The sequence below is a fragment of the Herpailurus yagouaroundi genome, unplaced genomic scaffold, assembly GCF_014898765.1.
Source record: "Herpailurus yagouaroundi ecotype Mexico unplaced genomic scaffold, PumYag 253, whole genome shotgun sequence".
Taxonomy (NCBI): Eukaryota; Metazoa; Chordata; class Mammalia; order Carnivora; family Felidae; genus Herpailurus; species Herpailurus yagouaroundi.
In genome coordinates, this window is record NW_024412470.1 from 9,750,318 (window position 1) to 9,776,340 (window position 26,023).

Here is a 26,023-nt window from a genome sequence, read left to right on the forward strand (position 1 = left end):
GCCACCAGCCAGCTGGAGAGGTGCTTCCAAAGGCCCCTCAAGGCCACTCCTCTAATTCCCTCCTCAGAGCCGTCCCCGGACTTGGGGATGGATTTCGGGGATACCAAAGGGCTCCCCATGGATCTGCCTTGTTACCACGGCCCTCTGTCCAAGAAAGACTGCGAGACTTTGCTGCTCAAGGATGGGGTGGATGGCAACTTCCTGATAAGGGACAGCGAGTCCATGCCGGGAGTGCTGTGCCTCTGTGTCTCGTGAGTAGTCTCATCTTGCGTGCGCGCGCACACACACACACACACACACACACATCTGGAACCTCACACCGAGCGTAGTAGAAGCCCAGTGGGAAAGACATTGTATTTCACTCCGACCTTGCAGCCCAGATGAGCAGAATGAGAAAAGGCTAGGCTCTGCTTGAAGAGGGCACAAGGAGTGTGTCCTATCCATCTGTCCACGGCGCATACGCGACCCCAGGGGCCCCTGTGCAGCAGCAGGGGAGGGGTGGGGGCAAAGGGAAGGGCTGCAGGAAATATGGGGGGCAAAGGGGCATTGCAGAGGCAAGGGGGTGCACGTGAGAAAGGAAGAAAGAGGAAGAAAGAAAAAGGATTTTCTCATCAGTGCCAGCATATCTAAAGAGGAGGGCTCAGTGCGGAGGTCGGTTTGTTTGCGCTGGGAAAAGGCTAGATGCCCTTCAGGAAACTTTAATCCGAGAGACCGAAGTTTTCACGTATATTCTGCCGGCTCCACTGGTGATACTTAAAATACGATTTCAAAGTTTGTTAGATGGGTAAAGGGCCTCCACATGCATCCTTTCCTTTCATCCTTAGAGTCAGTCAAGGCCAGCAGAAACAGTCACCATCTTCTAGACGAAGAAACAGAGACCGGATTTCTCAAACGCCTTGCTTGTGTTGAAATTTATCTGGCATCTCCAAAGAGTTCAGGCCAGAGTATCAGAGCTCCCCCGCTAAACAAGCTTGTTCAGTCCCGTTTAGAAGGCAATCCTGAACAGCTATCGGTGGGAACCTAACTATCTTCAAGTGTTCTGTTTGGAGAGATCACTGAAATTTTTCTTTTGCCTGTTATAGGAATTAAAACCCAAGTGTCTCTATGGATGCGCTTCAGTGCTTCTTAGAATGAGGACAACAGGGGGGCGCCTGGGTGAACCGTCTGACTTCGGCTCAGGTCATGATCTCACGGTTCGTGGGTTCAAGCCCCGCGTCGGGCTCTGTGCTGACAGCTCGGGGCCTGGAGCCGCTTCGGATTCTGTGTCTCCCTCTCTCTCTGCCCCTCCCCTGCTCATGCTCTGTCTCTGTCTCTCAAAAATAAATAAACGTTAAGAAAATCGTAAAAAAGAAAAAGAATGAAGACAAAAGGGACTGTCATTACTAACAGAATTGGCAGAGATAGATTTCCTTTTTTATATGATGCCAGGGATGTAGGTAAAAGAAAGATAGCCTTAGGGGTTAGCAGTTTGAGTTTTCAAATTACCAGTGATGACAAGAGTGTATTCATATATTTCTTAGCCATTGGTAATTCTTCTTTTGAGAACTGCCTACTCACATTCCTTTTTAATGTTTATTTATTTATGAGAGAGAGTGCCAATGGGGGAGGGGCAAAGAGAGAGAGGGGGACAGAGGATCCAAACCGGGGTCTGCCCTGACAGCGGCAAGCCCTATGTGGGGCTTGAACTCATGAACAGTGAGATCATGACCTGAGCCGAAGTCGGACGCTCAGAAGACTGAGCCACCCGGGGGCCCTGACCAATCACATTCTTTACCCATTTTTAGCTTGAGTTGTTTCTCTGCATTGTTTTTTCCTGATTTCTATGTATGAAGGCAAAACTTTTTTTTTTTCAAAAAGGACACAGGCACAAAGGAAATCTACAGACCAATTTCAATTTTAATTAATGCCACTTTTCAGTAAACTACTAACAAAACAGAAGCCAGGAACACGTTAGAGGAGAAAGTACACGGTGCTCAAGTCTGGTCCATTCCAAGACGTCAAGGACGGTTCCAGGTTGGGTAAATTATTATTTAATGAAATATTAATTAGCCAAAGTTTACGAACGGCATAACTCGTTCAGATTTGGTTAAAAGTATTAGGTAAAATTCAGCATCCGTCCCTCAACTAAATACACACACACGCACACATGTGTGCGCTTACACACTCCTAACCATACAAAGCCAAATAGGTACTTTCTTCACCAAAGGCTGGGTGAAGCACAGGAAAATTGCAGCTAAAATCATGAATGTAGGAGCACCTGGGTGGCTCAGTCGGTTGAGCGTCAGACTCTTGATTTCAGCTCAAGTCGTGATCTCACGGTTCGTGGGATTGAGCCCCGCCGAAGTCGGGCTCGGCACTGACGATGCAGCACTTGTTTGGGATTCTCTCACTCTCTGCCCCTCCCCACCCCCCAATTTTTTTTTTGAAAACGTATAAAAAGGTAGTGAATCCCTACTATCTATTCAAACATGGTACTAGAGCCTAGGGAGATTCTAACAGGGAATTTGCAATTTTTTTTTTCAAGGAGATCCAAAACACATAAATAAATTATAAAAGGGCAAAGGATAAATTTAAGAAGAGGCAGTTTTATGCAAATTCAAGGGCAGAAAAGATGAACAAGAGGGTCTTTTTAGAGGAGGTGGCATTTGAGTTGGGACTGGAAAGAGTGGGTAAGATTGGATTACAGGGAAGCGGAATGGAAGGCATACCTAGAGGTAGGATGTTTGACAGGGTTCGAGAAAAGTAGCTTGGAAACGGCTTTTGGTAGAGTAGGTTTGGGATGATGTCATGGGGTCTGAAACGAATGACTGTGTAGGTAACGGGGAAGCGCAGATGGTTTCCATGCAGGGAAATGACCAGACTGGAACTCCTCGAACTCCCCCAGACTAGAATTTTCGGAGCTCCAGTGTGATATGGAAGATGCTCCGAAGCTGACAGGTGATGGCGGTTGAGGGTGTTGTGTCTCTGGATGGGAGATGGCGAGGAACTAGCTGTGGCAGGGCAAATAGCAGGAATGGGAAAAGCGGGTGCCAGGGACGTCATAGAGACAGGAAGACCCTGACCCAGACTTCAGGGTAAGTAGTCTATCCTGGGATTCTCTTTAAAAGTCAACGTTTCTTTTCGACAACTTTGTGGAATATCCAGCTAGCCTGCATATTCATCTAAAGCGAAAGTCGCTAAGAAACGGAAAAAGAACACTAAATCAAATGATGAGAGAGGAGTATATATTTTTGCCCGTGCCCATGTCCCTGAAAGGCAGACCTATCTCAGATGCATCAGGCTTAAGGCTCAGGTCAAATGGCCCCCATCTCAATGGCCTTTATCATGATCCCTGTGAAATTTTGTCACCACGCAGATCAGCACTGACCGTTCAATTCTAGTTGTCCAACGGGTGTTGAGAGTCTCTTAGATGCCAGGAGCTATGCTGGGCACTAGATTGGTGCCCTCAACACAGCTCAGAGCCTCGTAGGGAAAATAAAGAAGTCAACGGACACTCAAAGTGTGTGCCGATGACCGGACTCACATTGGGGTGTGTGGGAACTGAGAGCAAAGAGCGACTCACTCATCAAGGTGTGGAGAGCTTTAGTGCAGCAGGTTATTTGGAGGATGAATGAATAGAACCTTCACGCATTCATTCAACAAGCATATACTGAGCGCCTCTTATAATGTGTATTCCAGACACAGTTGTAGGCATCGGGAAAATAGCGATGAATGATACGGGCATCAGTCCTGCCCTTGTGAAAGTACATTCCGGTGAGAGGAGACAGTAATGATGAAAACAAAACAGAGTTATAGTACAGTGAGGGATAGAGAGGCTACTTTAGGTTGCCCGACGTGAGCAAAGCCAAAATGGTCTCAAGAATTAGCCTATTTGCCTGTAACTGTGCATTTGGAGCCACCGTGAAGGTCCTTTTTTTTTTTTGAGAAAGAGAGGACATGTGCATACGTGAACAGGGGAGGAACAGAGAGATCCCACGACCGTGAGATCATGACCTGAGCTGAAATCAAGAGTCTGATGCCCAACCAACTGAGTTACTCAGGTGCCCCATGAAGGTGGTTTCTAGGAGCCAAACATCGTGACAGGCATGTTGTATTTGTTACCTCACTTGCTCTTTGCAAAGCCATTTCTAGTTGGTGACGTTACCCCTAATTTGTGGGAGAAGAAACTAGAAGTGCTCCTTCTTCTTTTTCCCCTTCTCCTTCCTCTCCTTTTCCTTCTTCTCTCCTTTTTCAACTTGTTTATTAAATATATAATCTCTACTCGCAAGGTGGGGCTCGAACTCATGACTCTGAGACCAAGAGCCACATGCTCCACCTACTGAGCCAGCCGGGTGCCCCAGATACTGGAGTGTCTTATTAGATAACTTGTCCAAGCCCAACTTGCCAACGCGTCAGTATGTTCCTTCTTACCCATGTCCCCAGTGCCCCTGACATATGCTCAAGGTACTCGCCTTGGAATTGTGTTATAAAGTGCCCAAGCCGAGGACCGGAGGTCTTGCCAGCGGACCCTGATACGTGGAGTCTTACCATTCTGCTTCCCAACATTGAGGCTGCCCCTTCTTTGCTGTTAGAATGGCAATATGGCAATAGGCCACCTTCCACGCTTTCACAGACCTAAACAAAAATATCTCAGGGAAGTTTCGAACTAAAGGAAGTCACACGAAGGGTTGGCCAAGCAGCACCTAGTACTGACCAGAAAGCGATGTGGTAACTCTAGACAGGAAATGCTACTTGATCGTGTACCCTGATAGAGCTTTCAGGAAGCACTGGCATGCAAAAACACTGCCTCTGTAGTGTGACCCTGTGAGTGTGAGAAGTTGGACGCGGGTCTGCCTTTATAATCAGTAGAGTCAAAGTGGAGTGGCTACGGGGAGAGCCGAGGCTTCCTCTGTGGGTCTGAGGGGAAAGGAGGGACTTTCTGTAGCCGTGGGACGGCTGCCGATGAGAAGAATCCGGGCCCTGACTTACCACATGTCCTCACTGAGGAGAAAGCAGAGATAGAAAGGAGTGGAAGAGCCCCGGGTGGAGGCGGGGGGTGCAGAGAGGGTGTCATTTCTAGCTCCCAGGTTCTGAGATCTTTGGAAAGACTCTAGAGCTCACAAAGGAAAAAAAAGAATTCAAACTTTTTTGGTTATTTTAGAAAATCCAAATGTGGAGAAAGGTATAAAAAAGAAAGCAGAAATGTTCTCAGTTTCACCACATGGAAATTACCATTTCTGATATTTCAGTACACATGTCTCCAGGCTGCTCTCTATGCATATGCGTGTTTAAGGAAATACGTATATGTACACAAATCGTTCGTCATACATGAGGGTTTGCACACTGGTTTTTTTCAGTGCATCGTTGGCATCTTTCCCCATCAAAGAAAGCCAACACACACCATCTTTTTGGGATTGCTGGCTGTTTTGTTGATTGGATATATCATAATTTATACATAATCAGACACTTAGGTTATTTCCATTTTGGTCCGGCGGACCCAATATAGTTTGAGACTATTAACATTTTCCAGAATTTAATAGAAATCAAATCATAAAGTAGTAGCCCTTTTTGTCTGACTTCTTTCTTTTTTAAAAAAAAAAATTTTTTAAGTTTATTTACTTATTTTGAGAGAGAGAGAGAGCACAAGCAGGGGGGAAGCAGAGAGAGAGAGGGAGAGAGAGGACCACAAGAAGGCTTCACGCAGTCAGCGCAGAGCCCGACGTGGGGCTCGAACTCATGAGCCGTGAGATCACGACCTGAGCCAAAATCAAGAGTCAGGTGCTTAACGGACTGAGCCATCCAGGCGTCCCCTTGTCTGACTTCTTTCTTCCAGAATAATTATTTTGAGATTCATCGGTATAGTTACAAAGTGCATTCTTTTCATTGCTGAGTACTATTCCATTACCCTATTGGTTTAGCTCATTCGGAACTATTACACCTGAAGTGGCTATGAATATTTGTGACCAAGTCTTGTGGACATATGGTTTCATTTGTCCCAGGAAAATAAGTGCTGAGTCATATGTTCAATGTGCGTTTATATTTCCAAGAGACTACCATGCTGTCTTCCAAAGTGAATGCACTATTTTACATTCCCACGGGCATTATGTGAGTTCTGATTGCTCCACATTCTCGCAAACACTTTGCTTGGTCTGCTTTCTGTGTTTAAGCCATATTAGTAAGTGCGGTGGTATTTCATTGTGGTTTTAATGTACGTGTAGCTAATGAATAACGATACTGAGTATTTTTCCATACACTTTTTTGCCATCCATATATCTTTTTGATGACGTATCCATTCAAATATTTTGCCCATGAAATTTTTATTTTCCTATTATTTATTTTCTTAGTCTTGATAACTCTTTACCTATTTTGGTGCAAGTTCTTTATGAGACAGGTGGTTTGTGAATATTTTCTCCCATTTTGTGGCTTGTCTTTTTATCCTCTTTAATCGGTGTGTTTCAAAGAACAGAGATCCTTAATTTTAATGAGGCCAAATTTTATTAGTTTTTTCTTTTGAGGATCATAATTTTGGTGTGTATGTAATAAATCCTTGCCTAACTAATTTCCCAAAGGTTTTCTCCTTTGTTTTCATCTAGGTTTTAACAGTGTCAGCTTTTGCATTTACTGCAGCCCATACTGATTTAATTTTTGTATCTGGGGTAAAGTTAGGGTTGGAGTTCATTAGGTATGGCTACCTCACTGTTCCAGCTCCTTTGTTGAAAAGATTATCTTTTCTCCTCATGAATTGCCTTGATGTCTTTGTTAAAAAAAAAAAAAATCTATTGACCATGTAAGTTTGGATCTGTTGATCTATTGATCTTTTTTCTATTTTTATGAAAATTCTATATTGTGTTGATGACTTTCTTTTTATAATAAGTTTTGAAATCACGTAGTGTAAGTCCCCAACTTTTTCAAGGTTATTTTGGCTGTCCTAGGTTCCTTGCATCTCTGTACATATTTTAGACTCAGCTTTTCAGCTACCACCAAAAAAAGCCTGATGGGATTTAGGTTGAGATTGCATGAACCTATACATCAATTAGGGGAGAACTGACATGGAAACTTACATGTATACTTCTGACCCATGAACATAGTTTAATATCTCCATTTATTTAAGTCTTTTAAAATTTCTCTCAGAAATGTTTTGTAACAGGTCTTGTATATCTCTTGTCAATTTCATCCCTAAGATTTCATCTTTTTGGGTTGTTTGACATGATGTTACTTTAATTTCACATTCCACTTGTTCAATACAAGTCAATAAAAATATAGTTGACTTCTGTATATTGATCTTGTATCCTGCCGCCTTGTCGAACTCACTCGCTGGCCTGGTGGCTTCTTTGTAGCGCTCATGTGATTTTCCCTATGCCATCTGCAATTAAAGACGGGCGTACTTCTTCCATTTCAATCTTCCCATTCCGTTTCTTTCCTTGCCTTATGCACTAGCTAGGACTTCCACAGCAACGCAGAGTAGAAGTGACAAGTGCCAAAATCCTTGTCATCTCCTGATCTTCGGGTAAAAGTATTCAGTCTTTTACCATTGTGATTTTAGTCCTTCTCTTCCTAGTAAGGTTGAGAGTTTTTATCAGAAATGTATATCAAAGTTTGTCAAATGCTTTTTCTGCATTGATTGAGAGTCATATTTAGTCTGTTAATTTCTCTCTTTTTTTTTTCTTTAAGATTCTACATATACGTGATACTGTACAATATTTGTCTTTCTCTGTCTGGCTTATTTCACTTAGCATAATGCCCTTAAGGCCCATCCATGTTATTTCAGATGGCAGTATTTCCTTCCTTCTCATGGTTGAAAAATATTCCATTGTATGTGTGTGTATATGTATATATATACGTGTGTGTGTGTGTGTGTATATATATGTATATACACACACACATACACCACATACACCACATCTTTACCCATTTATCTGTTGATGGACACTTAGGTTGTTTCCATATCTTGGTACTGTGAATAATGCTTCATTAAAAATGGAAGTACAGATATCTCTTCAACATACTGATTTCATTCAGTTTGGATATCCAGAAGTGGGATTGCTAGACCATACGGTAGTTTCATTTTTATGTTTTCATGGAATCTTCTTACTGCTTCCTAAATAGTAGCTGCACCAGCTCACATTTCCACCAACAACACACAAAGCTTACCTTTTCTCCACATCCGTGACAACACTTATTATCTCTTGGCTTTTTGATGATAACCATCTGACAGGCGTGCAATGGTATCTCATTGTGGTTTTGATTTGTATTTCCCTGATGATGAGTGATGTTGAGCACTTTTCACGTACCTGTTGGCCATTTGTATATCTTCTTGGGAAAAATGCCTATGTAGTTCTCCCCATTTTTAAAATCAGATTATTTGTTTGTTGCTATTGTATGAGTTCTTTATATATTTTGGATATTAGCCCCTTAGCATACATATAATTTGCAAATATTTTCTCCTATTCAGCAGTTTGCCTTTTCACTTTGTTGTTGGTTTCCTTTGCTGTGCAGAGCTTTGTAGTTCAAAGTAGTCCCACTTGTTTATTTTACTTTTGTTGTCTTTGTGTTCAGTGTCACAAAAATCATTGCCAATACTGATGCCAAGGAGTGTATCCCTTTTGGTTTCTTCTGGGAGCTAATCAACCAATATTCATTAATTTTCAAATATTAAAACAACCTTGAAATTAATCCTGACATAAATCCCATTTGATTACTATGTGGAGTCTTTTGTACACATTGGTTAATTTGATTTGCCAACATTTTGGTAAGAATTACTGAATCTATGTCATGGGGAATATAATCTGTACCTTAACTTTAAAAACATGTCTATAAATGGTTTTCATATCAGAGAAATGCTAGCCTCACAATATAAATTAGGAGTAGTCTCTTTAATTTTCTGAAGAGTTTATTTACAATTGGTATTATTCCTTTCTTAAATGTTCAGTAGAATGTATCAGTAAAGTCATCTGGGCCTAGAATTTTCTTTGTGGGAAAGTTTTTAAGTACCAATTCAAATTCTTTAATAGGTACAGGGTTATTCAGTCTATTTTTTTGAGTGAGGTCTGTTACTTTGTGTTACCAAGTAAGTTGTGAATTTCACTGATGTCAAATGAAACTTTAATATATTTTTTGAATGTTTATTTATTTTGGGGGGGGTGAGGGGGAAGAGGCAGAGAGAGAGGGAGAGAGAGAGAGAGAGAGAGAGAGAGAGAGAGATAATCCCAAGCAGGCTCCACGCTCAGCATGGAGCCCGATGTGGGGCTCAATCACATGACCCCGAGGTCATGACCTGAGCCGAAATCAAGAGTCGGACGCTTAACTGACTGAACCACCCAGCTGCCCATGAAACTTCATTAATATTATTTACACTTTGAGAGAATAACTTTCTCTTTTGTTTATTTTCTGTACTGTTTTTTTTCCCCCATTTGTATTTCAATGGTTTCTTCATTTCACTTTTGGTAGTTTCTGTCATGTCACTTTACCTCCAAGTTCACGAATTAATTTTTTCTGCAACGTGAAATTTGCTGCTAATCCCATTCAGCATATTCTACATCTTAGACAATGCAGCTTTTACCTCTAGTATTTTAATTTGGGTGTCTCTATGTTCCATGTTTCTGCATAACAAGCTCTATCTTTCTTCTAGATTCCTGAGCATCTGAGATAATCTCAATAACAATATTAATGTCCTTGTCTACCCAGGTAGGGCCTTATGGTCTCCCTCAATTGATGAGCTAGAGGTAGAAGTCCAGGAAGTCTGTTGTGCCTAGAACTCATGGCAGAGAATGCAGAAGAGGAGAGACACATGGAGAAAGATCTGCAGATCTGCCGATCATCCAGAGATCTGCAGAAATCTCAAATCTTCAGCTTAGTGGTGAATAGCTCATCCACATGAGGAAGGTACCCACAGCCAGGTTAAAAAAAAATCACTCAAAAGAAGCCAATAGAAATGGGACTCTCATTAGTCTGCAAATGCGTGTGCTCTCACCAGACAGAGTAGAAACTCTCATAGTTCATGGACATCAGTTAGGATATTGACTCGGTAGTGGGATAGAATCGCACAGGTATAAAACTGGTTTTGAGGGGCGCCTGGGTGGCGCAGTCGGTTAAGCGTCCGACTTCAGCCAGGTCACGATCTCGCGGTCCGGGAGTTCGAGCCCCGCGTCGGGCTCTGGGCTGATGGCTCGGAGCCTGGAGCCTGTTTCCGATTCTGTGTCTCCCTCTCTCTCTCTGCCCCTCCCCCGTTCATGCTCTGTCTCTCTCTGTCCCAAAAATAAATAATCGTTGAAAAAAAAAAAATTAAAAAAAAAACAACTGGTTTTGAGCATACTGGATTTGAAACACCTAGTGGACATTTAAGAGATGTTAAGTAGTTGAATAAGTGAGTGGAGTTCAGGGCAGGTTGGAGCTAGGGGTGCCAATTAAAATATAATTTGAGGGGCGCCTGGGTGTCTCGGTTGAGCATCTGACTTCAGCTGAGGTCACGATCTTACGGTTCAACCCCCGCGTTCAGCTCTATGCTGACGGCTCAGAGCCTGGAGCCTGCTTCAGATTCTGTGTTTCCCTCTCTCTCTGCCCCTCCCCCGCTCATGCTTTGTCTCTCTCTCTCTCAAAAAATAAACACTCAAAAAATAATATATAATTTGATAAGAATTGTTATTTTTTACAATACTTAATCTTTCCATTCAAAAACATTGCAACTCATGTCTCTTAGTAAGATTTCTTCATATAGGCTTGGCACATTTCTTGTTAAGATAATTCAATGCAGGGGCACCCGGGTGGCTCAGTCGGTTAAGCATCTGACTTTGGCTCAGGTCACGATCTTGCAGTTCGTGGGTTTGTGCTGACAGCTCAGAGCCTGGAGCCTGCTTCGGATACTGTGTCTCCCTCTCTCTCTGCCCCTGCCCCGCTCACGCTTTCTCTCTCTCTCTGTCTCAAAAATAAACATAAAAATTAAAAAAAATATAATTCAATGAACTCAACAAATATTCACTGAGCGTAACTGTGGGGCAGGCAAAGTGCAGGAGTGAGCAAAGCAGACATGAGTCTGGTCTTTCGGAGCTCACAGCCAAGTGTGAGGTGCAGGGGAGGAAATGAGTAATTGAAATTCAGTATGATCAGAGGTATATTTGACCAGTAAAGGACAACTTTTCTCAAAGTTTCCCCTCCTTCCCCCTGATGGAGCACCCCACCCAAGGCGCTCCACCTAAAGCACTTGGTGCCCTGAATCATCAACTCAGCTGCCTTGCACCACCAGGTCTTTGAGCAAAGCTTTGGATGGCAAAGGTGACATGTGGCTGCTTGGCTGCTATAAGCTTAGCGAGGATATTATGATATCAGTTATTGTAGCTCTAAGAGACTTGAGAAGGGGTAAGACAGGAATCCACCAAGTGCACCCCAACAGCCATTGCCCCTCTTTGGTCCCTGTGGACATCAGCAGGTAGGCACCTCTACCCCTTTCCCATCCCAGCACAGGGGGAGAAATCGGGAGACCAATTTTTATACTATATTCATTTTAGGTCTTTTTTTTAAAGTTTATTTATTCATTTTGAGAGAGAGAGAGAGAGAGAGCACGCATGTGTGAACAGGGGAGGGGCAGAGAGCGGTGGGGGAGAGAGAATCCCCAGCAGGCCCACGCTGTCAGCGCAGAGCTCGACTCGGAGCTCAATCTCACCAGCCATGAGATCGTGACCTGAGCTGAGATCCAAGTCCGACGCTTAACTGACCAAGCCACCCAGGCGCCCCTGGGTCCGTTTCTTCGAAGCACAACTTTTTTCTGAGGACTGAAAAAAGTAAATCCTTCCTGAAAGAGAGTCACTAGAGAATAAAAACATAGCCTTCACTGCAAAATCGTATACTTCGAAAGGGCCGAGGATGTCACGCGTGCCGGAATGGCTAAAATCAAAAACACAGAAAACAAGGGTTGGGGAGGATGTGGACAAAAAGGAACTCTTGTGCACCATTGGTGAGCATGCGAACTGGTGCAGCCACTGTGGAAGACAGTCTGGATGTTCCTCCAAAAATGTAAAATAGAACCGTCCTGTGATCCAGTAATTTCATTATTGGGTATTTACCCCCCCAAAATATGAAAATACTGTGTACACACACACACACACACACACACACACACAGTGGGACTTTATTCGGCCAAAAGAAAAGAATGAAATCTTGCCACAACACGGATGGAGGTAAGAGTGTATGATGCCAGGTGAGATGAGTCAGCCAGAGAAAGACAAATATCCTATGACTTCACTCATATGCGGAATTTAGGAAACAAACCAACACAGGAAAAAAAAAAAAAAAACAAACACCCAAATCAAAAAACAGACTCTGAACTATAGAGAAGAAACATGGTTACCGGAGGGGAGATGGGGGAGCGGATGGGGCAGAGAGGTGAAAGGGATGCAGAAAACACGGTTGGTCGTGACGAGCACTGAGTAACGGATCAAAGTGTTGAATCACCATATTGCACACCCGGAACAAACACAACCCTGTGCGTCCACTACCCTGGCAGGAAAATTGAGCCCCTTTTTGACTGTTGGTTTGTTTTTGTGTTGGGATAAAGTCTGTTTCAGAGTAGTCAGTACGCGTGCGGAATCTTAGACAGCTAACCCCTGACATTCGGAAGGGCTTGAAGAACAAACTCTGCTTTCAGGAAAAAGGTAGCAGCTCCTATGAGGATCCAAAATGTCCAAAACAGATTTGTTTGGAGTTGCAGAGCAAGAGAGGAGATTGTTTGAAGGTGAAAAAACTCAAAGGAAAGTGGTCAGAGTGAGCGTAAACTTACCCCAACTAGTGTCAACAGATAAGGCTCTTCCGACAGATGGAAGTGTTTGCATAAAAAAATCCTCAGAGGCCAGTGATGACCCCAGTGATTCACCCCCCTCCCTGTCTTCTTCCCTGCCCCTCCCTTCATGCTCACTTCTCCCTTTCCTCATTTGCGCCTCAAAATTACACTAAAAATAGCGATTTTCCTTTACACTTTTCATCATTAATTTAAATTTAATGAGGTTTACGGAGTGTTTGATTTGTTATTTTTGGGACACTAGATGCTAATTAATTTCATCTAATGGTGGTTTGCATTAGAAAATTGGTATTTATTTTATGTCTTGTCATTAGTTTTACACTTTGACTTAATAGTTTATCATATATTTATGATTTTCTTTGATTGTAAATGCATTTAAATGTATTACATATTTAGTTTCTATGATCTTTGCTTTTTAGTAAATAATAAGATATTGGCATTGTCAGTTTTGTGTCAATATTACCTATCTCGAAAGGTACACATTGAGGCTTATAGAGTGTATGCATTTCAGCTTTACTAGATTTTGCCAAATTGTTCTCCGAGACATCAGTATCTAATTACGTCCCATTGGTTGTATGTAAAACTTTCTATAGCTTCACATCACAGCCAATATTTTCCATTAGTAAACTCATATGTCTTTACCAGTTTGGTGTGAAATGATATCTAATTGTGGTTCGTATTTGTATTTCCCTGATTGAGAGTGAAGTGAAGCATCTTTTCCTATGTTTATTGGCCATTTTGTTTGCCTTTTTCTTACGGTAAATCAGTGTTCTTATTACATACTAGTGCTGCAATATCTTTTCCCAGTTTGCAGACTTTTTCGCTTTGCTAATGTATTTTGATAATTAGGAATTTTGATTTAAGTAATTAAATTTTTTGAGGGAAAGCGTGTGCTTGCATGTGACCGTGTGTGAGTGGGGGAGGGGCAGAGGGGGAGAGAGAGAGAGAGAGAGAGAGAGAGAGTCCCAAGCAGGCTCCATGCTGTCAGCGCAGAGCCCAAGGTGGGGCTCGATCCCATGAATTGTGAGATTATGACTGGAGCCAAAATCAAGAGTTGGACACTTAACAAACTGAACCACCCAGGTGCCCCAAGAAATTTTAATTTGAATATAGTGAGTTCATTAATCTTTCTTAAGGCTTATACTTTTTGTGACGGAAAGAAACTCCTTCCTTAACAAGTCACTAAGTGGTTCCTTCATATTTATTTCTCCTAAGCTCACTGTTTTGTTTTTTCACAGTTAGGTCTTCAATTAGAATGTGAAGTAGGTGGGGTACCTGGGTGGCTTAGTAGGTCAAGCTCCCAACCTCAGCTCAGGTCATGATCTCACGGTTCGTGGGTTCGAGCCCCGCGTCGGGCTCTGTGCTGACAGCTCGGAGCCTGGAGCCCGCTTCGGATTCTGTGTCTCCCTCTCTCTCTGCCCCTCCCCCACTAGTGCTCTGTGACTCTCTCTCTCTTTCCCCAAAATAAATAAACATTAAAAAAAAAAAAAAGAGTGTGAAGTAGGGTCCACTTTTACTTGTTTACACGTGAGAACATCACCGTCACCATTTAACAACTAGCCTGTCCCCTCCTCACTGCTCTGTTGTGCCAACCCTATCATAGACCAAGTTTTCAGACATATGTGGATCTGTTTCTGGGCTCTCTATTTTATTCCATTAATATCTTTTCTACCTTCGAATCAGTTCCTCGCTGTCTTAATTATAGCTCTATAAGAAGACATGAGATGTGTTAAGACAGAAACACGCCCTGCCGTCCCTTCACACGCAGCAATCTTATTTTTCTTATTCAACATTGACCAGATTTGGGGCACCTGGCTGGCTTGGTTGGAAGAGCGATCTCAGGGTTGTGAGTTTGAGCCCCATGTTGGGTATAGAGATTACTTAAAAGTAAAAAAATTTTTAAATAAATTGACCATATTTTTGTGCAGAGGAGGGACATAGCCTGACTCACATTTTTTTTTTTGCAAAAAATTCAAGGCATTTGTTAAATATTAGAAGATATAAGAGTCAATGACAATTGCTACTTGACGATTGAAATCAAAATCATCTTGGTGCAAATAGATGACAAATATTTTTGCTATTTACCTGTATAGGAAAATCTTTTGAACAAGTGGAAAAAGTTAATAAATCTCTATAATTAAAACAACACATCTGACTCACAGTTTTTAAAAGGGCCACCCTAGCTGTGGAAAGAATAATAATTAATGACATCAGGGAGAGGGAGGAAGAAATTTCTAGAACTATGTCCTTGAACAGATGAAAATGGATGGCGTCCAGTGGAAGTAAGAGGGATTATTTCCAGAGTAACATGCAAGGTTCAGGCATGGTAATTAAGGCAGAGTAGGTGACCGCACAGGCTAATAGCTGTGGCAATTCAGAGACTGGCGGTTTCCTTCTGATTGCTTGAATCTCTATGAAGTCATCAGTTAAGCGTGAGGTGTTCAGGGTTTAAGAAGAAAGGAGACAACGTAGAATCACTATTGAGGGAATAGGGAAGGAAATGCTTGCCTCGGGTGGGGGCACTAAGAGCCCATTGGAGGTCTGTGGTCATTAATTCAAAGTGAGACCAGTTAGCATGCCAAGGGTGACAACAGTGAAAAGTGGTAGGGCCAATAGATTGGAGGCTCTATGGTCAAGGGATTGATGGGGTCAGTGAATGGAGGAAAGGGTCTAGAAGCGGGAGCAAGAGAGTGGGATGTGTGAAGGTCACATTACAAAGGGTTACGGTTAGTGGCAATCACAAGCTCAAAGTAGAAAGCAGGGCTGGCTTCATGGCTTGCCACCCACAGGGCCCTGCACTTGGTTTAATGCTCTGCTGTTGCCATGTTGAAATTCCTAACCATTTTTTAACAAGGGGCCTTGCATTTTGATGTTGCCCTGGGCCCCCCAGTCCTGGTTGTTGGACATAGGAGCGCGTGGCTGATGTAGGTGGAGGGTGAGGCCCCTGGAGAAGAGCTGAAGGAGGTGAGAAACTGGAATGTCTCAGGGGAATGTACGTGTGGACTACAATCATGGAGGCTGAGGCAGGAATAGCACTGAAGACAGTGACGATGGGCTAAGAGCTAGGCTGTGCCATGGAGAATCGAGTGGCAGTAAGCCGGGGCACGACATGCCGCAGCAGGGAGGGGCAATAGGTAGGCGACATAATCTAATGATGTGAAACTCAAAGCTGAGGGTTTGGAGGAAGGAGGGAAACAGCTGAGAACCGGGACACGGGTGTCCCCCTCAGGCCCTGCAGGGGGAGGGCTTTGGGAGAAAGAAGCAGCCTTGTAGACGAGGCAGGGGGGGGGCCATGTCCTGGGGCAAAGCAAGGTTTCCTTTAGAGCAAGGTGGACGGGGATGATTAAAGAATAGGTCAATGACCAGCAAGACTGGGGTTCTTGTAATGATGACAGCAGGGACAAAGGGCATGATGAGATTAGGCCAGGGGACTGAAGGCAGAGAGTAGAGGCAAGACTGTAAGCTTTGGAGCCGAAGAAGGGGCTCCCCCGTCACCATTGGTGATGGGGCGAAGGCCTAGGATAAACATGGTCTTTTTATGTATCTTTAGTATAAATGTATGCTGGAAGAACCATGTTTCTTTTATAAGTTTTTAAGTGGCATTTATAAAATAACAGTTAGGGGCACCAGGGTGGCTCAGTCGGTTAAGCGTCCAGCTTTGGCCCAGGTCATGATCTCATGGTTCCTGTGCCATCAGCACAGAGCTTACTTTGGATCTTCTCTCCCCCCACCCCTCTCTCTGCCCCTTCTCCGCTCACGTGCTTTCTCTGTCTCTCTCTCAAAAATAACAAATTTAAAAATAATAATAATTAGAACAGAGGGTATTAAAAAAATAAGTTTTTACTTATAAAAATAAGTTACTATAAAAATAAGTTTACCCAAAGACCCTATAGTCATATAAAGTATATGCTCTGTAATCTCTTAGCGAATTTTTTCCCCTAAACATTCCAAAATCAATGCATGTAGGTATCACAAGTTCAAAAAGTCAATTTCTTTGCAAAGCAATGTGGCAACATGGCTCGTTATTTCATTTAAAATGCTTTGCAAAGGGCGCCCGAGTGACTCAGTTGGTTAAGTGTCTGACTTCAGCTCAGGTCATGATCTCACAGCTCATGAGTTCGAGCCCTGCATCGGGCTCTGTGCTGACAGCTCAGAGCCTGGAGCCTGCTTCAGATTTTGTGTCCCCCTCTCTCTCTGACCTTCCCCTGTTCACACTCTGTCTCTCTCTCCTCAAAAATAAATAAACATCAAAAAAAATTTTTAAGTGCTTTGCAAAGAAAAAGATCAAATTTGAGCAATGTCTGTCTTTATAACTTGAAGTCTATGGCTTTCGGACTAGTTAACGTAGAAACTCCATTTGCTTTAATCTTTCACATTCCTCTGGTGGAGATTGTCTTAGTTCATAATACAACAGTGTAATTAAAACTGAAGTCATTTAAGAACTTAACATTTGATAGTTGGGTCTCTAAGGACTGTGTGATCAACCAAATGCAACATACGGACCTCATTTGGATCCTAATTTGAACGATACCTCCGTGAAAAGAAATATTTGAGACCTCTTCCCAGATGTGCGATACCTTATCACATGTGGACAAGGACTCATGTGAAATGTTGTGTTGCTTCCCATGTGATTTGGGGACACCCACTGGCTTATTCCGGCCTCAGGAAACCCCACAAAAAGGATTGGAATTTGAAGTCAATTGCCAAAGCCTTCAGACAAACAGTGATAAAGTCTTCTGTAATAAGCTTCTGTTAACGCTCTAAGTAGCTTTCTAAATTCTCAATTCAGTCCAATGATTCTTTGGCACAGGTGCAAAGTGGTGGTGGGAGAGTCATCAGATAATTTGAACCTCATGTCAATGCCTTTAATCTCTCACTCCCTCTTTACTTTTTAAACAAATGTTTATTCATTTTTTAATATATAATTTATTGTCAAATTGGTTTCCATAAAACACCCTGTTTATTCATTTTTGAGAGAGGGAGAGCATGAGCAGGGGAGGGTCAGAGAGAGGGTGGGGGGGACAGAGGATCCAAAGTGGGCTCTGTGCTGTCAGTAGTGCGCCAGATTTGGGGCTCGAACTCATGAACCCTGAGATCACGACCTGAGCTGAAGTCAGACACTCAGCCAACTGAGCTACCCAGGCATCCCTTTTTTTTTTTTTTTTTTTTTTTTTTTTTTACATTTTAATGTTTGTGTGGGATCAGAACATGTTGAATGGTTGGTAGAAACATTTAACGTATGCGTTTTTCTCCTGGAAAGCTATTGTTAATTTGACACTTTACATTGATGGCATCTTGGAGTTGCAGAAATACGGTAATGTTTGTATGCTATATCTTGCTTTGGAAATTGTTAGATTGGGTCTGTTGTGTAGATTCCAGTTAGATTACTTAGCCAGTGGCACCAATTCCAACGAAGAACAAAAGCACAGCATGTCACCTCCCTGGACAGAACTCTCCACGTTCTGTTTTAATTAACACTAACTATCTCTATCGAGGTCAATGACACATCGTTTGGCAAACAGTACAGGAACGGCTCAATGGCATTTTGTATGTTGCACCAACTTAGAGCTAAGTGAAAAAAACTAGAGAGAAGTACCAAGACTATGGAAATAGAAAATTCTCTCTCCTTACCCTCTTGGCCACAAGCCCTGATGTCCACCAGCAGAATTAGGGTCCCCATTTCCAAACCTTTGTCTCTTTCAAATTCCCACAGATGAGAACGCCTGAAAATGATCAGTTTCTTTTTAGGATTCAAGAACGCCAAAGGCACTGCACGCATAATAGAGAGGTATATGCTACCCGGATTTGCCTATGAGAACCTTATGTTGGGGTGCCTGGTGGCTCAGTCGGTTGAACGTCTGAGTCTTGATTTCCGCTCAGGCCATGATTCAGAACCTGCTTGGGATTGTCTCTCCCTCTCTCTGCCCCTCCCATACTCTCTCCCTCTCTCTCTCTCTCAAAATAAATAAATTAACTTAGAAAAAAAGAATATAATGATTCACACAGTTATCTTCCCACAGGTTTAAAAATTTCGTCTACACATACCGAATCTTCAAAGAGAGACATGGGTTTTACAACATACAGGTAAGAATGTACCGGAACTGCTGTAAAAGCAGCAACAAAAGGTGGGGAGAAGAATCTGAGATCATCTCTTGAACCTGAGATGTGGCCACGTAGAGGCATTTTAAAAAGGGAAGCAACATGCAGAGTTTGAGTCAAATCAATAGTTAACCCTGTCTTTCTCTGAGGGAAATAGGGAGAATTTTTGAATAATCAAGGCTGTTATTCAGACCCGTAGAGGTATGCATGACCCTGGATCCCCCAGGGTTAAATGCACCAGCCTGGACTCCATATGGGACCACTGTCCAATTAGAAGACGACGCAATGACCAGGGCGGGTTGGAATGGGAAGGTGGGGAGAGGTCTGAATGTATAGGAAGCCATGTGAGCTCCATGGTTACAGGAAAATATAAGGGGAGCATCAGTGGACTAGCAGTCTTGGGGGTTTCTTTAATTTTTCTGGTTTACTGAGCACTAAGCAGAAAAAAACCTTTTTTTTTTTAAATGATTTCTCTGGCTTAGGAAGTAGAGTATAATAAATTTAACTGAATCTTCACTAACAGGGAATCCTGAAATAATCTTTTTGAAACACTTGCAGACAAGATTAAGCAGATCTTTTTACTGCAAAATATCTCAGAATCTTCAATATGTTAATGTTCATTGTGCATATTTAAAAGAAATTAGAATATGCAGTGATCCTCAAGCACACACACATATCACACACACATATATAGCCATATCCATATGTGTGTGTGTGTGTGTGTATGTATGATGTATGGTGTGTGTGTGATGTGTGTGTATATACATATAATTTTTCATTTCCCTACAAAGGACATTATTAAGGCAATTGACAAAATTTGAATAAGGTCTGTACTACATCAAGATTAATTTCCTCATTTTATTTTTTTTTAATTTTTTTTTCAGCGTTTATTTTTATTTTTGGGACAGAGAGAGACAGAGCATGAACGGGGGAGGGGCAGAGAGAGAGGGAGACACAGAATCGGAAACAGGCTCCAGGCTTCAAGCCATCCGCCCAGAGCCTGACGCGGGGCTCGAACTCACGGACCGCGAGATCGTGACCTGAGCTGAAGTCGGCCGCTTAACCGACTGCGCCACCCAGGCGCCCCTAATTTCCTCATTTTAATCATTGTGGTGTGGATATGTAATGTCCTTGCTTTTTTTGGAAATATTGAAGCATTTAGGGTTAAAGAGCTATCGCGTTTACACTCAATCTCAAAATAAAAAATATATATATATGTATCGCTATATATGCACATATATCTATACACATTTAGAAAGAGAAAATGAAAAGCAAATATACACAATAAAACGTTAACCTTTGAGGGGTAGGTGAAGGATATATATATACAGATTTTAAAAAGAGTTTTGCAACTTTTCTTCAAGTCTGAGATTATTTCAAAATGAAATGTGTTCTAAAAAGCAACTTATATTAAAACTTTTTTTCTTTGTTGTCCATGCTTTGGGAGATCGTGATAATTCCTTAATACCATATTTTGTCTCTTGTCTGGACAAAGCAGAGAGGCACGAAAATCAGTTATAACTCAGATACAGGAGGCATCTCACTGAGGGGTAGCAAAACTCTCAGGGGCCTGTAGTGAGTGGATGGCGGCTTGGGTTGAAGTGACGGCCTTATATGGAACTTCCCTGCAGTCTGCTGCAAAGTCTGCCAGAATCTCTGATGAAGGTTAACCACACCACACGTCAGAGAAACTTCTGGTCACCACACCCGTCTGCAGTCTGACATGGAGCCATCTGAGAACCACAGTGATCATCAAGAAAACCATGAACATAGGACGAGGGAAGGACAAATAAGATAAAAACAGAGAGGGAGACAAACCATAAGAGCCTCCTAAATACAGAGAACAAACCGAGGGTTGCCGGAGGGGCGTTGGGTGGGGGGACGGGTTACATGGGCCGGCCCTTGTTGGGATGAGCACTGGGTGTTCTAAGGAAGTGAGGAATCACTAAGTTCTATTCCTGAAATCAGTATTATGCTATATGTTAACTAACTTGGATTTAAATTAAAAAAAAAATTAAAATTAAATTTAAATTTAAAAAAAAGGAGAAAACACACACAAGGCACCGTGTCTGACCTCGGCTCCCAGAGGGGTACCCTGTGTGGTACCCCAGACAACTTGCTGAGGTTGGGGCTCACTGCAGACCGAGGCGGGACGCCTCAGTCATTATTCTCTTTACTCACAGTAGCTCAAGTCAGAGGCCGGTCTTAAAAACAAAGGTTTCTGTGTATTTCCATTGCTGTGAGCTCTTTTTTCTTTTTCTTCGTCTTCTTCTTTTTTAATGTTTTTAAATTTATTGAGAGAGAGAGAGAGAGAGAGAGAGAGAGAATGCACGGGGGAGGGGCAGACACAGGGAGAGAGAGAGTCCCAAGCAGGTGTGGAGCCCGTTTCAGGGCTCGAACTCACAAACCGTGAGATCATGACCTGAGCCGAAATCAAGAGTCAGGTGCTTAACCCGCTGAGTCCCCCTGGGGGGTCCCCATCGGGGTGAGCTCTGAAGCTTGAACCGCCAGCCACTTATTTTCAGTTTGCCAGCTCAGAGGTAGCCCTGAAAACCACATCTTTGAGAAGTATCACATTTCACTCACAGTTGAAGGTGACGAGCCATCTCCTTCTTGTATCTTGGCAGACCGTGGAAGGCGCTCCCAAGAAGATCTTTCCAGACCTAAAGGAATTGATCTCCGCATTTGAGAAACCAAATCAAGGGCTGGTGGTCCACCTTGTACGGCCCATAAAGAAAACCAGCTCCCGCCTGAGATGGAGACGGTCACAGATAAAGTTGGATAATATTTACGGTAAAAACCCTTAACAGGGGGGTCCAGAAGGAATCTTATAGTCCCGTTTCTTCCACTGGCCGACTTTGCCCCATGACCTTGTGCGAACCACCGTTCGGGGAAGGGATGGACAAGCAGGCAAAATTTTCAGATGAGAAAATCGCTCCAAGGCCCTCTCCAAGGCTCATACTGTCACATTCTGCTCGATAAGTGCTAGGGGACGAGTGACTTCAGATACATCCCTAAAGGAATGGAAACATGGCGGAACATGAGAGATGGTCAGTAAATCTGAGTGCCAAGAATCCACGCTGAGGCCTCTCAAATTGTTACCGTGAACAGCCGCAACTACTCTCTTACCCCCACCTTGAACCTGCTCTCAGAAAACAATCTCTCTCGTCAGGTACAATGTGGCTGGAATTTAGCTCAGACCCCCTGAAACATTTTTGGCTCACCCCCGTTTTCTCATGGTGGTGCGTGTGGCTACGTTCCCAAGCAGAGGGATTTCAGCTATGAGTGGCCAGGTTGGGGGTGTTGGTAGGAGAGTTCCAGGCCAGCTAGGGAGCTCCAGGGAACCTGAAATCACCTCACATTCCACTCTGTCCACAGCAAAATCACCCTCCGGAGTGCCAGGGCAAGCTTCTCACCCCCCCCAACAAAACTAAGCATGGCTTTTTACTTTATTTATTTTAATAAAGTTTATTTATTTTGAGAGAGAGGCAGTGCAAGCAGGGGAGGGGCAGAGGGAGAGGGAGAGTGGGGCTCGAACCCACGAACCGTGAGATCATGACCTCAGCCAAAATCAAGAGTCGGACGCTTCACCGACTGAGCCACCCAGTCGTCCCGAAGTATGGGTTTTTAATGATTAAAATACCCCCCCCCCCCCGGGGGCACCTGGGTGGCTCAGTCCCTTAAGTGTCTGACTCTTGGTTTCAGCTCTGGTCATGATCTCATGGTCATGGAATCGAACCCCACGTCTGGCTGTGCACTGATGGCACGGAACCCGCTTGGGATTCTCTGTCTCCCTCTTCTCTCTGCCCGTCTCCCACCCCCCCAAATAAGTGAATGAACTTTAAGAAAGTAATGAAAGAATGAAAACAAAAACACCTCCTCCGCCACTGTTTCTCTGCCCCCTGCCCCCTGCACACACAAAGTCACTTCCTATATAGGTTCGGCTACGGGTGTCGTCCCGCGGCCATGTTCTACCAAAAATTATAGAAAAAAAGCACAAAGTGCGGTGGCAGAGGTAGAAACCCAGGAATGTACATGTGCCGAGGGTGGTTGGGGCGGTGGTAGTATCTGTCCAGCAATGATTAAAGAATCAAATGGAAGAGGAGCGTCCTTTGAAGATCTTTCCTAAGAACTGGGCAGGAGTCTCACCTCCCCAGCTGCCCATGCTTGATTAGCCCTGGTGGGTGACCCCCCAGAGTCTTCAGCTTTCCCCAAAGGGGAGACAATCCTCTCCCCAGCTCGTTGCCTTCCTCCATTCCCTTGGCCTCCTTAGAATAAGCTTGAGACGCTCTCAGTTTCAGGGAATCACAGGTTTTCTGCCAGGGGGTGGAGGCATCTGGGATGGGAATCTCCGATGCCTAACCTTGTAAAGAGACCCCCTCATTTTGTCAGAAGAGCTCCCTGGGGTACCCCAGCCCTTGAAGATGCCACTGTGATGCAGCAACTGAGGTCGTCCTGTGCCTGGAGAGAGGTCTTCTTTCCCTGGAGTGAGGTCGGTCAGTGAGACTCCTGGGCACTGATCCTCATGGCTGGTCTTCTGTTTCTTTCCCCAGAGAACAGTAACAGTGAATATGTGGAGGTCTTGCCTTGAAGACAAGGAGACTGAACAAAGCAATTCGAGAAGACGTCAGGTATCAGCTCTCACCGGTGACCCTGCTTCTCCTGCAGATGTGGACCTGGAATGCTGAGCTGTAAGTGAGCTATTCAGACTCTCCTGGACTGGGCGACTGAAGATGTTCTGTCCGCCAGCCTCAGAGAACTCACTCCCCATGTCCCCACCTCCCATGCATCCACCACGAGCAGCTTTGAAACCCCTTTCCCCCTGAGCACTCTTCTTTCTTGGAATAGGACAGCCTGAACCAATTCTCCCTGACTTATCAAAGATACCACTACATCATGGGTGACACCCTCCTTTAGACCAGGCAATCGGAAGCACAGCTTCATACAGAAGAGAACACACTTGGCCGTGAGCTAGGAGCCTGAGTTCCAGCCCTGTGGCTACGTGACTTCGGATAAACCTCTTCCCCAGGCTGGCTCTCCATTTCTTCATCTGTAAAACAAACACTGCCCCTGCCCCTGTGCTGAGCCCAGCTGTATCTGGTGGAGTTGAGGGGTCCTGGGGTGATGGAGATGTACGTGGAATTGGCATGGGTCTCCATCCTCCCAAACAGCCAACATGGTCTCTGCCCCTGCCTGTCCTGGGCTTGGTCATGATGGGGGCCCTGACCCCTCCCACACCCTTCTCCCCCTTCATTCTAGCTCTCCTCTTTCTTACTAATCTTGATATTCCTGTCAAACACATCCATGGATGCATTATCTCCCTGGTTTTGCCCAATTTCACTAATGCACGAACCACTTCAGCAGCATGGATGTAGCTGTGTACCACACTGATAGGTGTGGGGATTTTAAAGGTACCCTCCTTCGTGTGGTTCCTGTTCCCGCTGGATTCTAAGTGCCCCCCAAAGCACGCTTGGGTCTCCTTCCTATTCCCCAGCGTGGAAATGTGTGCTGTGTAGAGCCATGCCCGTTCACAGAACTTTCTGACCAGAAGCACATTCCTGAAGGGTTTGTTGAATTGGTTCTAAGTCCTTTGAATTTTTCTGCTGGTTCGACATTCTAACTAAGACCTGATTAGTGTGGAATGTGCCAATTCTGTGCCCATCCTCTTACCTATCTTCAAGCCATAGTGATTCATTTTACCCTACTGGTCTTATCTTTCAAAGTTATTCAAGAGAGGAGCTCGAGATTTCCGGATGACATGAACAGACAGTGTGGTTGGAGTCCCAAAGTGTAAGCCATTCTGAGTTTCTGGCTCATAGAAATCCAGAGCTATTACCAAGTAGGTAAGAAGTGAAATGCAGTCACCATATTCAGAGAGCTGAGGGCACCAGAAGCAAGCCTGCTTCTTGGGGTTCAGTCCCTAGTCTTTGATTCTATATCCAAAGAAGCATGTGTCAGTTGCCAGAGTCCCGAGCAATCTTTGGCACAGAAAACATATTCAGGGCCAATGAAAATATATTTATTTCTTGAACAAATGACTGAATAAGTCAGTAGATAAAATGTAGCCACTCGTTCCAGATAGCAGAGATTTGTTTGAGCTTCATTCATTTCAGAACCTAGTAGAACAAGACTGTTAGTTCAAGACCTTGCAATCGTAATTCTCGTAGAAGTGATTTCCTTTTTCTGAGTACCCGTGCATAGCACTTTACATGATGCTTGGTCCCCCGTGGGATTTCACCACATTTCTCAACCAGCAAGCCACACTGAGTAGCCGATGTGGATGCCATGCTATAATTTGCTGAAAATTTTTTAGAAGACCTTGAAAAGGTCACGTGAAGGACAGTTGCAAGATCCGGGTAGGTGGGACAGGAAGCAGTGGGGGGGGGGGGAGGGGAAGACCTGAGAAACAATAATGGCAGGTGTATTAAGTGTTTGGGTGCCATTCTGTGACAGAGGATACAACGCCTACCAGCAGAACTCACACCAGTGCTGGCTCTCTATAGGAGGGCAGTTTTAACCGTATGGCAAAAAGAACTCTGAACCCACTAGAACAATCTTACACTAAGAGCCTGCCCTGTGTTGTAGTTTAGGTGGAGGGTGATATTTTCCAAGGATATGGGAGAGATGCGTCCTGCCCCGAGAAGAAATTAGACGGCCTGAATGCTAAGGTACCTTCCAGTTCAAGGATGGTTGGATCCTATGGTCATCTCTTAACAGTTTAGTCGGAATCTCTCTCCCTCTCTTTCTTTTTTGGACTTCCATATGGACTGGTGTTAATCACATCCCTTAATTCTTAACTCATTATCACCATTAATCCATGTAAGACCTTTCTTCTGTTTTATTTCATTGTTATCCTCTTTGCGCCGCATTCCAATGATCACACCCTTCCCCATGGGAAGTTGCTCAATACTATTTGATATATACCCTTGATATGTATGCACCCTTGTAGAAGGTACAGCATTGGTTGTGAATACAGGTCTTTTACATTTACATACACAATATTCTATTGTTCCAATTATGTTATTACCTTTCTCACTGAACACCATGTTTGGTTCTAGTCTATATTGTTGAGTGTAATTCAGTCTCTCTTTTTTTAAGTTTGTTTATTTTGAGAGAGAGAGAGAGAGAGAGAGAGAGAGTGTGTATGTGAGCAGGGGA

At 43.7% G+C, this 26,023-nt stretch overlaps 1 protein-coding gene across 1 annotated transcript; it reads left to right on the forward strand.

The window, feature by feature from the left end:
* On the forward strand, window positions 1-26,023 carry SH2D1B (SH2 domain containing 1B). Its single transcript, XM_040460978.1, has 4 exons — window positions 1-251; window positions 18,787-18,850; window positions 21,493-21,658; window positions 23,419-26,023. The coding sequence occupies exons 1-4, from the start codon at window positions 88-90 to the stop codon at window positions 23,454-23,456; spliced, it is 432 nt and encodes a 143-aa protein (XP_040316912.1). The 5' UTR covers window positions 1-87; the 3' UTR covers window positions 23,457-26,023.